This window comes from Rhinichthys klamathensis, unplaced genomic scaffold, assembly GCF_029890125.1.
Source record: "Rhinichthys klamathensis goyatoka isolate OS25496 unplaced genomic scaffold, OSU_Roscu_1.1 h1tg000110l_1, whole genome shotgun sequence".
Classification (NCBI taxonomy): domain Eukaryota; kingdom Metazoa; phylum Chordata; class Actinopteri; order Cypriniformes; family Leuciscidae; genus Rhinichthys; species Rhinichthys klamathensis.
Genome location: NW_026606648.1, coordinates 2,517,730 through 2,531,128, shown reverse-complemented (window position 1 = coordinate 2,531,128; position 13,399 = coordinate 2,517,730). Strand labels below are relative to the sequence as shown.

Genomic DNA, 13,399 nt, shown 5'->3' with positions numbered 1-13,399 from the left:
GACACGCTGCAACTATGCAGTAATATTTTTGTCCACGTTTTTGAAAACAATACCACAATACCGTTATATCAGTCTCCTTGTAAACTACAAAAATGCAAATTTGTGAAAGCATTGATGTCATGTGTAGAGTTGGGTATAGTTTGAATCGTTTGACTTAACTGCTTATCAATTCCAATTCTTATCAATTCCTAATTTCGATTCCAATAAGATAAAAAAACAACAACTTCACAATCTGTTGTTTGATTGTATAGAGACGGCAGCAGGAATATTAGGCTGCTGTCACTTCAACAGCTGCATGGACTCAATATACTGTTATGCGTTTTCTTTGTCAACTGTTTACGTTTACGATAATATTCTGATATATTTCTGCGTTTATTTGTGGAAGAAAACTCTGTTCAGTATCGCACACTATACAGTATGAGAGACGTCTTTCTGTGTGTGCACAGAAAACGGCACTCGAGTCATCTTGCGCTTGATTGGTTTAAAATCTCATTAAAATAATTTGTTCTGTACATGCGCTTTGGATGTGTGTGGGTCTTCTTGCACTTGAATGGTTTAAAGTCATAATAACATGCACACAAGGGAATCGATAAGAGGAATTTAAATTTACATTTTATAACAAGTATCCAATTCCCGATCTTACGTATCCGATTCCAGAATTGGAATTGATTTTCGATTCCCAACCGTAGTCATGTGCATCCGTGTTACATGTTCAGTCTATAGACGTGTAGTGTTGCTTTACAAAGGGACATCGCCAACTGCTAAGCCTGGCATGAAATACAGCGTTTTTAGTCATCCTTGCAGATTCGGATCGTTTTGACTACATTGTTGTCTGTACGTGAAAAACTTTTCCGTTTTAGCACATTGTTGCTGGGTAAACGGACCCTTAAATAAAGAACCCTTATGCTATTATTAGTCAGTTTCAGTCAGTGTTATTTGTGGCTCAGCTGATTTTTATTGTCTACACCATGTTTTCCTTCCTCTTAACATGCTCTTGAACTCGTAAAGCCAATTGTTTACCATGTGCTAACAGGCAACTGAGCTCATGCCAGAGTTGTCGAGGGAATAAACACCACCACACTACAGTCAGCACAGCTCTGAATAGTTAGTAAACAGACATTGGGAAGCTCCTTAGTTTCGTTCAAGTCTGATTGAAGGTTTTCGTCCAGTGGTTATCATGGGAACAGTGACCGCACACTCACTGTAAGCAGGAAATCTCTCCGATGAAGAGATGCTGACAGAAATGTGGATTTGAAGGGTTTTCAAAGAGAAGCGGATGATTAATCCATCAGAGATGTTGATTTTCAATTTGCCCTATTTAGCAGAAGAGCCTAAATGATGTTTGGAAGACATTTGTTTTAAATCAAACACTAATGGTTTGTTATTTTAGTAAAAAAAGAAATGAGGCTCAGCTTTATTGGTTCAAATGTATTTAAAAAAATATACGACATGTGTGCATCCAAAATGAACAAATCTGTGTGTTAAATCAAAAATATGAGAATAATTTGCGCACCTAAAGGGTTCGTGTTGGGGCTACTTTTTTTCTTGCTTTTTTTTTTTTTTTGCTATTCTATGTCGTAAAATAGCTCCAACAACTGACTTTTATAAGGACATTTATAAGCTGTGAGAGGATCTCAAAAAGTTATCTTTTTAAAAATATTTCTGCATCTGTGATCCTGATGTATTACAGTATATATCCTAAACTGATGATAATAATTATAATACTAATGTTACAGATTTATTTATTTTACTTGTAGTGTTTGCTTGACACTATATGCAACTTTTTGTAGTCTTCATTGCCCAACTTTTATTAGGACCTTATAGCTGTGAGAGGTTCTCAAAAAGTAATATTTTTAAATATTTCTACATCTATGGTCCTAATTTAATAGCCATTATTAGCTAATAATAATAATAGAAAATTGTTATTATTGTTTATTTATTACACACAAGCATACATTTTTATTTGTGTTAATCTGACGCTATGCATAAATTGTGACAGTTTTTTTTTACTGGGTTCTTCCCACGATCCTGGAGAATGTCGAAAGGCCTAGAAGAATCATGGCAAATAATTCAAATGAAAATAAAATCTTAATGTTTGGTAGAATTTATGGAAATTGTTATACTCGACATTTTTCTACTACTTTTCTACTACTACTACTTTGTTGTGCAAATCTTTTACTACTTTTGTGTTTGATACAGACCTTTAAATATGTAACTCCAAATCTTATAAAAAGTACCATGACTTTGAGTTTGTAAACTGATATTTTAGCAAATCTCTCTGCTGTTGGACCATTATAACACACAGCGCATTGATATAACACATCAAATGTAGCTTGTGCCCTGTCAGATCAGTTGAAGGGCACACAAACAAACCTTCACAGTCTGTAATACAAAGTCTCACACTCTCCAGACCACCTGATGTCTCTTCATCCCAGACACCATTAACAGGCGTTTGAAGGAAACGAACAATGACATCATGCCGTGTGATCGCTATAAGGACGACAGTGAGAACACAGTATTAAATGTCTACGAAAAAGCACAACTTGATCGAGCGCTCTTAGATCACACACTCCTGTTCATGGATTACATGAGAACACACTCTTGATTCTGAAAAGAAATGTCAGTACTGTAATGGAGGTGACCAAGATAATATGCGGCAGGGATCATATTAAAAGTCACTCTTTGGAACTTTTGTGAGCGTACTATTGCAGCTCCTTTTATAGTTGATAAGATATAAATCGGAACTAAGGGGAACTGCTTTTGGATCAGTTTGAAAGCTTTTTCTTCTCACAAAAACCTCCATAATCTCAACTGTTTAACAAAACCAGAAGCATCTATTTTCAGCAGTTACATGAGAAACTGCAGTCATGCGTTGAAGCAGACTCACCATCAGGTCTGAGATCATACAGCCTGTTCTTAAGGTCTACCTGGCAGGTCTTCATTCTGTTAGAGGGTGCAATGTACTGTAGGTTTGAGGCTGAATTGAGGTCAGTGACAGAAATCGGTGTACCGTAATAAAGGGATTGTTGAGAAAAGATAATCAAATCAAGGCGATGTAATGCATTGAGATTTGTGAGTTCTCTCAAAATGTAATAATAATAATTGTTAAATGTTGTAATGCTGCTTTAAGCTATTTTTGTATTCACTAATGCAAAATGTGGTCACACTAGACTTAGAGCATGAAAAATTGCTCTGCGGTGTCTTATTAAAAAAACACATAAATTCAGCATATAACAAATACTTAAAAATCCAGAATGCAGGAATGTACAATCTACTCCACTTTCCTGCAGCTCTGCAAACTTTCAGCTTTAAAGTTTGTGTTCTTTTAATTCAGCCAAGATGTCACGCTGTGACATATCGATCTTCTATTGGTCACATATTCATGAATCCACAGGTTAGAGTTCACCAAACTTAAACTTTGTAATGCAGCAAAATGTAAACCTTCCTCACATGAACTTGAGTTTCCGGTCTCGAGCATTCAAATGCATATGAATGGAAGTGAATAAATCAAAATGTGTGATGTTAGCTGCGCCTTTAGCTAAATTATTGTGAAGGCAGATTTCTACTACAGACTAGTACAGATTTCTTGTTCAACAAATTATTTCATACAAATATGCATATACATTTGGCCCAAATACCAAGATACATACCAAGTTTGGCCCAAATGTTTTGGAAAGAACTCCGTAATTACTTGCAAAGAAAAGTTATGACTCTTGTTAACTTTGAAATTGATGTTATGTTAAAATGTTTTTCATTTGAGGGTGATAAAAATCTTTTGTTTATATTTGATTGAATTGTTATAATTGCCCGTTACTACATTCATAAAGTCAAATGGAATGAAAAAATACCAAATTTTGAACATTTAAAAATTTATGTTAAAATATATTTAGAAACTATATCCAAAAGTAAAAACCTAAAAGCTAGGAAACCTACACAGCTGTTTGACAGGTACAACTTTTTTTCTGTAAAATCCCTTTCTTTTCTCTTTCTTTTTTTTCTTCTTTACCCCTGACATGTATGGTAATATGTACTCTTGTATGTAAATTGTTTTGTTCTTATTAAAAATTAAATAAAAAATTAATTTAAGTTTTACATACAAATATTATAAATGTACTTCCTTTTTAATCAAACATTAGGTAAAAAGATTTTCAAACAAACTTGTGATTAAATAAAGCCAGCCAACAGAAAAACGGTAAACCTAAATGCATAATTTATTTGTGCTAGCAAATCCGCAACATTGTTGAATAAGAATAGTTCAGACACCTCTGTTACTAGACCAATAGGGGGAATTGTGTTGGTCTAACGTGTTTTTCTGTCAAATCAAAGTAATATACAATTATCCGTGACCCTAACTCGGAAGTAAGCTGTTTTCTGTGAATGTGTGAGACTTATTTAGTCTCTGATGTATTAGTCTCTATAGGTACATTACTAGAAGAATAATAGTGTGCTGTAAACTGTAAAACTATTTGCATTACAAATCAACACGTTAATGATTTACAATAAGTTATCAATAATAATAAATTATGCTAATAAATGTTTTAATAAATTTTTACAATTATGATAACAAATACCAGGTAGCAATATCAAGCAGCATAATTCACTGTTTTTGTTCTGCTAAAATAACTAAGCGGATAATAAAGTAAGCCTTGCAAATTTAAGTTACGAATGGCTGCAACTGCTTTTATGTTAAAATGAAAGTGGATATACTGAATAAAATGTAACCGCATTCATCTAGTTGGTCTGTTTTGTGTTTCACCCTTTCAGTGTTCAGAGGAGAAGAAAGAAACGGAGGAAAACAGCGATGCAAGTAAATCCGAGATCAGTCTGGTCTATGAGATCGCCCTGAAGAGGAACCTTCCTGTTAGTTTTGAGGTAAACTAAGCTAATTTAATTGAGAATATAAAGAAATGTAACACTCATCAGGAAATTTCAACTATAATTTTCATAGCAAGGTTATTCCCAGCTCTAATGACCCTATTCAGCCCATTAACCTTTTTCTTATTCTTTGTACTCTAAAACAGTTGTACGCTTTTGACACTTACCCTTTTTCTCAGCCAGACAGCTGAATATAACCTAAGTGTCATATGTTATTGCTAGTTCTTTGGAATCAAAGCCAGTTAAGCTGAAAGTAATTCCAAAAGATAGTTAGCTTCCTACATGGGTAGCTGACCTCTAAGAAAACATCCTTATTGCAATTTAACCTGATTTGAAACATTCTTCATATGCAGCAACTTCAAACGTATTAGCATTCCTGGCATTAAAGGGTTAGTTCACCCAAAAATTACATTTCTGTGATTAATTACTTACCCTCATGTCGTTCCAATCCTGTATTTTTGGTGAAATCCGAGAGCTTTCTAGCCATTTTTAATGGTCAGAAAGGTAGTGAAGACATCGTTAAAATAGTCCATGTGACCACAGTCTTCAGGGCCCTTTATGCCCAATGGCATGTAGGGCAGCAACAAAGGTTTGCCACTTCTGTCTGTTTTGGGCCAGCTTCTGGATGGTACCCCAGGTGTGGTCCAGGGCCTTCAGTTCTGCTTCCACTGTTTGACGCCAGGTGTTCTTGGGTTCTTCCTCTCTTTCGTTTCCCCTTTGGTGTCCAGAAGAGGGCAATCCAGGCTATTGTTCCCTCCGTATGACTTGTCCAATCCATCTCCTTCGCCTTCTCATGATAAATGTGTCTATATTTTTTAGCTTGCACCGGGCAAATAGTTGTTGTTTAGAGATGGTTTTGGGCCAAAAGATTTGCAGAATTCTCCGGAAGTTCTTTGTGTGGACAATTTAGTAAGGTTGTTCTTTGTCATTCTCTAACTTTCCTAGCCTCAAAGTAGGTTGGAAAGGACGCACCTCTGGTACTGTCTCATTTTATTGTGGATGCTATATTGTGTGGACCTTGTTTAACATACTAAAGGTGTTTCTGGCTTTGCTGAGACTGTTCTTGATGTCACTGCCTCCTCTGTCGTGTCGAATGGTGCTGCCCAGGTAAATATACTTTTAAGTTGTGGTTCTACTTGGACTGGTGAGGGGTTGGGGGGTGTTCATTGTCATCACCTCTGTTTTCTTCTTGCTGATCTTCAAGCCTATATGCTAAGGTGCTAAGACTATGTGCTAAGTTTTCTCCTGCATGTGCTGGTTGTGTATGTGAAAGCAGCGCCAAGTCAAGATCTTCAAGTTCTCTTTATTTATATAGCACATTTAAAACAGCCACTAGGCTGACCAAAGCGCTTTACAGAACAGCCATATAAAGAAAAATAACGCTTGCATAACACATAAAACAGAAATAAGAGCAGCAAAGCTAAGGGCAACCTTAAAAGAGGAGTAACAAAACATTTGGAACACTGTAAGATCTTCCAGTGTTGAGAAGAGAGTCCATCTGATGCCTCTTGGTTGGTCTTTGGTTGTCTGTTGCATCACCTAGTCAATGGTCATGTTGAAGAGCATTGCTGACATTTCTTCGAAACTGTGATTGCTGCTTCCTAGTTTGCATGTGTAGTTAGTGTGGAAACACTTGATAAGAAGAATGATCTGTTGTGGAATCCCGTATCCATGGAGCATACGCCATAGACTGTCCTTCTGGGATTGCTCACTGTATGATGTATGCAATGCTGCCTTAGACATCTAAAAGAAGGTACCTTGAAACTTTTGGAGCAGGCTTTGTGTTGGGAGAATGCCTATAATGGCTTAAAATAGAAAGTCGTCTCAATGGTTTTTTTTCCTTGCCCTTCAAGTGTTTATTCCAATTTAATCAAATTCATCCATCAGAATATACTTGGATATCCATTCAATCGATAAATTGAAAATTACTAGCTTCAAGTAAAGAGGATAAAGTGGGAAAGTGATTATATTAAAAGGCTATTCTTGGTCAAGCTCTGTCAGCATCAGTTAAATCCAGTAATTGCAATTGCTTTAACACTTAAAAGCATTTATTGTGGGAAGGAGATCGATTTGGACAACATTCAAAATCAGCATTTCATTAAAGAGCTGCATCAATGACACTTCAAATCAACACACACCTCTACATTCAACACTGGAAGAAGTCTGAGGAGCTCTATAGCCTCAATACTACTGCATCCATGTTTCTCTTAAATGATTTTCCATGGCTGTCTCCAACTTCATAATCTGCAATCATATGCTTGGCTTTGGTTAACTAGAATCTTCCTGACGTATATTCTCCAAGAATCCCTTGTACTTGCATGCAATTTGTTTCATCTGGGGACCCCAATCTAACTGCATTTGGACACACTGTAGCTTTTTCTTTTTCTTTCTTTCTTTAAAGTTTTGACTAAGTCATCTGTGAGAGCCTGGACTGGTTTCAACCTTGTTAGATCATTTCAGGAATTTTCTCCCTCGCTATTTGTAGGAATGGAAATGTTTTTGATCCTGATTCAATTAGCATACAAACACGGAATATTACAGTGTTACTGTGCGAGAAAGAAATCATGAAGACAATCATTTGTTGTTCAAAGATGTGAGACACATCTACATGAAAGCTTTTAAATAACCCAAAAAATAAAAGTCGTTCATCGTTTTCTCACCCTAATGTTGTTCTAAAACTGTGTGACTTTCTTTCTGAGGAACATCATAGAAGATATTTTTGTCCTTCCTTCCTTCCTTCCTTCCTTCCTTCCTTCCTTCCTTCCTTCCTTCCTTCCTTCCTTCCTTCCTTCCTTCCTTCCTTCCTTCCTTCCTTCCTTCCTTCCTTCCTTCCTTCCTTCCTTCCTTCCTTCCTTCCTTCCTTCCTTCCTTCCTTCCTTCCTTCCTTCCAGTACAACTGTAAAATTACTATTATTTATGGTTGTCTTAATTATTAATTTTCAAATGTTAAACCATCAATTTACATTTTGGTAGAGCATTTACTGCATACTGAGCCACTCTGAGGCACTGAAAACACTGGATCATGAGCTGCTCATGTGTAAATTACCACAGTGCCACGCTTCACTCTGAAATGTGCAGCGCATATACTTAATATATACTTAATCACACGAAGGCATATTGTGATTTTGATTTTATTTTGAGTAATTGTGCAGTCCTAACAGAAACAGAAGAAAAAAAGTCATACAGGTTTGGAATGGACTTAGGTCAACCAGAACAGTGCCTCATCGGTCCCCTTATGAAGGACCACTCGGTAATCTACACACCTTCACCTTGTCAGTGTCAAGCGATATCAAACAGATGCCAACTTCAAAAGGCAAATGCATTAATCACAGTTTCTGTCATGGACGACGCCTTACAAGAGTGGAAACCCGTGCCAAGAACCACCCATCGAGTACATAAGTATTTTCCCTCAGGGAACACACATCAACAATCCACACAAAAGAGCTTTTCTTCATTATATCAGTCCTTGTCATTGTCCCACCCTGGCCTGGTATCCTGCCTTTTCACCAGGCTGAGGACACGGCGATCTCACTAATACCATATCTCCCCTGGCATCCATGGAGGGGATGAAGAATGATCAACCTCATGTTACAGCGATTCCTTCCTACAACTTGATCTCCGTTGCCAGCCATGCGAGACTGGAGCGCAGACAGAGGAACTGGCCACCATCAGACACAAGAATCAAACACTTGCTGAAACCCCATCGCTGCCTGAGGATGCCATATCATCTGTTGTAGACAACACAACATCGTCTGCCGCCATGAAGAGAGTCGGGCTCCAGTGCCAAGACCTCCTCACAGTCCTCGTTCACCCGATGAGGCTTATTCACCGGATGAAACTGCCGCCCACCTACCTTAGTGTTATATAGCTGCTTTGGAAACTGTGTCAGGAGGCCAACTTGAGAGTTGCAAGGCCTGTTTGGACTTCTTGGTGTAGTTAGTTACCTCCGCTTGTGCTCACTAACAACTGATTTTTGTTAAACCCATCTAATAAAACGAGTGCAAAATAAGATATAAAAGGACAGTTCATCCAAAAAATGTAATTGTTGTCATTTACTCACACTCATTCTAAACCTGCATGACTTTCTCTCTGTGGAAACGAGATATTTTGAAGAATGTTTCAACTGTTTTTGTCCATATAATGGAAGTCAATGGGGTCCCCATTGGCTTGCATTGTACAAACAAAAAAGCACTGAGACGTATTTCAAAATATCTTTTTTTGTGTCACACAGAAAGAAAGAAAAGGTTTGGAAAGATATGAGAGTGAAGAAATGATGACAGAAATTTCATTTTTGCATGAACTGTCCCCTTTATGTGACATTCTTGCCTATTTTTTCACCCGGAGATTGTGCTTTTGATTGTGTAATTTGTAACAGAATTTGCAAAAAATAATAAGTGTAAAAATAATATAAGTTTCCAAGTCTTCCATTGTTTTACACAATAGGTAGTTCCATTACATTGAAATGACATAAATAGCTTTATGCCTTATTTTGGTACTCAAGCAGTTATCTGCATTTAAGTTATTTGTGTTATTTCAGAAAAATTTTTATCAAGGAGAATCTCAGAGAAGGTCACATCTCATTGGAGTTTTGGTCTCATTTTCAAAAAACTTTTGTCCCTTTTCTAGCTGAATTGAGTTAGTTGTATAATCAGAGACTGTGAGTATAGTTTTGATCTACGTAACTTAGTGCCGTCCTAGATAAATCTCCACTCTCAGCCCATGGACTAGACCATGTGGGAGTTCCCTCAGTGACGAACTTGCAGCTTTAAGCCCTTTTCCTTCCTCCCCACACCTCATCCTCGCAAGAGAGCTTAAAACGATATCATGATATTTCCAAGAGGGAAGTATAGCAGAATTTCGTCATTTCGTTATAGAGTGATGCTCACCCGGAGGAATTCTCAATACTTATGTAACATCTAAGTGTGATGATCAAATGCATTCCACATCAAGGCCTAGTAAATATTGGGTTATGCCGCTCTGTCAAGTGTGCGGGAAATGCACAGTGCTCTCTTGTGTTTCTCAGTTCCTGGCCATCTTCAGATGAAAGCCCAGATTGTTGAGGACTAGAAGCGTACAGATGAAGATTAATGATGTTTGTCTATACTTCCAATCATTCATAATAACTGTCTTGAGCTTTAAAGATAGAGTTCTCCCAGAAATGACATTTCTTTCATCATTTACTCACCCTCATGTTGTTTGAAACCCGGATGATTTTCTTTCCTCTGTGGAACACTAAGGATGACAGTGAATGGGAACTGAGGCGGTAGAGATCAAAAAGCACCATAAAAGTACCATCAACACAGCCCATATTTATAGTTTTCTTCATTCACTTATAGTTTCTCCATTTTATACCATTGTACTATGAATATGTAACATTACATAACACACACAATTATGCCAAAATGCCCATTTTGAGCAGTCTTAAAGGACTTACATAACGTCTGTACAACACCAATGTCTACGTCAGGCCTCCAACCTTTAGGTCGAAACGTTGTTCAATAAATGAATCCTTTGCAAGCAGCAGTGGCAGTGTGCCGATACTCTGAAGTGCTTCATTTGATTGCGCACCTTCCTAAAGTTTTCTGGATGTGCGCATACTACTACTTTAATATAATTTAGAATTTAAGACTGTAAAGTATTTGATAACTTTATTCAATTTCTGTATATTTCCTACCTGTTAGAAAGGTAGGAAGGCCACAGGTAAATAGGAAATGTATTATAACGGGTTTATGTGAAGATTGTTTTAAGTTCACTTAAATGAAAAGTTTTTATTTTTTTAAAGCTTAATAAATGTTGAAATTGCTAGCTTTCATTTATACTGTAATGTGATGTTGAATGTCTATCAATAATGTAAAAAAAATAATAAGAATCAATTTCAGTATTAGGATCGTTTGATTCTGGCTTTCATTAATAAATAATTAAAATGTACTGTCTTTAAGTTGTTTCTACATTAATTTGGAGATTAACTGTGAAATTATTTCAATATAAAAATATTAAAAACTCCAATGTTTTTAATCGGTATAGTGATTAGTGACATCACTCTATATGTATTCTCTATATATTCTCATCACTCTCTATATATATAGTGCTGTCACAATCACGATTAAAAACATTACTCTCCAAATTAATGTAAATAATTTATTTATTAAAATGAATAAATAAATATAAACAAAAACAAAAATAATTTGTTTATTTTATTTTTGTTTATATTTATTTATTTATTATTTTATTTTTTTGGCTCTAATTTTTAAAAATGACTTACTTTTTGATTATTTTGATTGATTTGTTTTAAATTTCCAGTAAAATTTCTGTCTGTCCATATCATCATATGGCTTCAGAAGACTAGTTTGAGTGATATGGACCTACTTTGTGGTACTTTTTTCAAGCTGCGGAACATTCATAAAATGTCTCCTTTTGTTTTGCATGGAAAAAATTAACAGTGTACAAAATTGATGGTGATTAATAATGACAATGTCCATGGATGAACAATTTTTTCGATGAACTATCCCTTTAAGGCATTGTGCGTGGTTTGAAATGGCACGGGCATCCAAGCGTCATGAAGCTTATTGAAGTTTGCCACTGTATTTGAATAGGCTCTCAGCTGAGCCTGTTTCACTGCAGAGTCACATGTTTGTATGGATGCCAAAATGGTCATGTGTGTGAAGAGAGGATGTGAGGAGGGAGTCTCTGGAGACGGATAACTTTCAGTTCTGACTGAGCACATAGAGGCCCACCCTCAGCTGTGTGAAACTCAATCCCCCCAGTGTTGCTCTTAAAGAGCTCAGAGCAGCTCACCTGTTCTGTTGACCATCTTGATGATGTCACAGGAAGTAAATACGATTACATGTGCATTACATTAAATTTGGGTTTCTCACGACATGCATTCGTGAGAAATGAATAGTAGTTGCAGAACAGAGTTTGAACAGTCAGCACAAAATTGGAAAACGCAGAAATGCAGTTTGATTGGTTGGAAATAAAATCAACTCTGATCTGCCATAAAACAATTGCTAATATATATATATTTTTTAGTATTTATATACTATTATAGTATTTATTATTATTTTGAATTGGTGTTCATTTTAAAATGGTCAGTTTTAAAATTTTTTTTAAATTTGAGTAATTTTGTTAAGTGCATTTGTCATTTTTATTAGTCTTGTTTTTTTTTGTTTTTGTTTTTTTAAATATTTCTATATTTAGGGTTAACTTATTTTTATGTCAGGTTTAGTAATTTTTGTCCTAATTATTTTATTCAGTTTTCAATTTTAGTTTTTCTTCTAATATTGAAATTAATTAATTCATCTGTATTTCATTTAATGAAAATAATAGTAATAGTTGTAGTTTAATAGTTGTAGTTAACAATAACAACACTGATATTTTTTTTAAGTAAAAATATAAAGTTTTAATATTAAACATGTATAACAAAACATTTTATGTATTAAAGAAACAATAATAAAATATGCATTTTAAATAAGATATAACATTTTTGTCTTGCAAAAAAATAAATCAGCTAGATTCTTGTTCATAAGCCTAAAATGTCATTAAGTCTGCATTAATGTGTGTGCTTCTGATTTGTATTCTTCCATATGCATATTCATTCATATTCATATATTCATGCTTTGTGTGTGTGTGTGTTTAAGAACCAGGTGCAGTCTCTTAAGTTCCAGTGGTCTCTCTCCCCATATGAGTTATTGATACGGGTGTTAAAGCAGACAGCTCGAATGCAGTGAGTCTAATTAGCAGTATTCCCCTTTGCTGAGAAAAAGAAAAGGAAAAGAAAGGGCAGAAAGAAGAGAGCGTGCAGGAGACATGGCCTAAGGGGCAGAGAGAAAGAGAGCATGACTTGAATAACCGCTGTTCCCACTTCTGCATGCATGTGTGTTCTCTTGGGTAACGTGTTCTTTACGTGGCCCTCAGGTGCTGAAGGAGAGTGGACCCCCACACATGAAGAGTTTCCTCACACGTGTGACGGTGGGGGAGTTCTCGGCCGAGGGTGAGGGGAATAGTAAGAAACTCTCCAAAAAGAGAGCAGCCCTTTCCATCTTACAGGAACTGAAGACACTGCCAGTCCTTCCTGTGGTAGAGAAACCCAAAGTGCATTACAAGAAGCGGCCCAAGACCATATTAAAGGTGGGTAGATTTAGGAGCAGAACTAATTCCTGAGTGGTCGATGTAACTGGAATATTACATTGACTTTTTAATTCACTCGACTTGTATGAATTTATTATGAGATGTGTACCTTCGTACAAATTAAACACCTACTGTACCAACAACCCTATCAATGAATAAAGCACAAACTCTGTTATCAATATTAAATTGTCTTTATGGAGATTTGTGTTAAAAAATACAGTAAAAAAACTGTAATATTGTGAAATATTATTACAATTTAAAATAACTGTTTTATTTATTCCTGTGATGACCAAGTTGGATTTTCAGCAGCCATTACTCCAGTCTTCAGTGTCACATGATCCTTCAGAAATCATTTTAATATGATGATTTGGTGCTTAAGAGACATTTCTAATGTGTT

At 36.0% G+C, this 13,399-nt stretch overlaps 1 protein-coding gene across 2 annotated transcripts in view; it reads left to right on the top strand.

Moving 5' to 3' along the window:
- Positions 1 to 13,399, top strand: part of stau2 (staufen double-stranded RNA binding protein 2) — a 123,505-nt gene that overhangs the window by 44,915 nt on the left and 65,191 nt on the right. For both annotated transcript variants that reach the window (XM_056254143.1, XM_056254142.1), the window contains 2 exons: positions 4,765 to 4,872; positions 12,790 to 13,002. In XM_056254143.1, the coding sequence (XP_056110118.1) occupies positions 4,765 to 4,872; positions 12,790 to 13,002 (321 nt within the window). The remainder of the gene's footprint in view (positions 1 to 4,764; positions 4,873 to 12,789; positions 13,003 to 13,399) is intronic.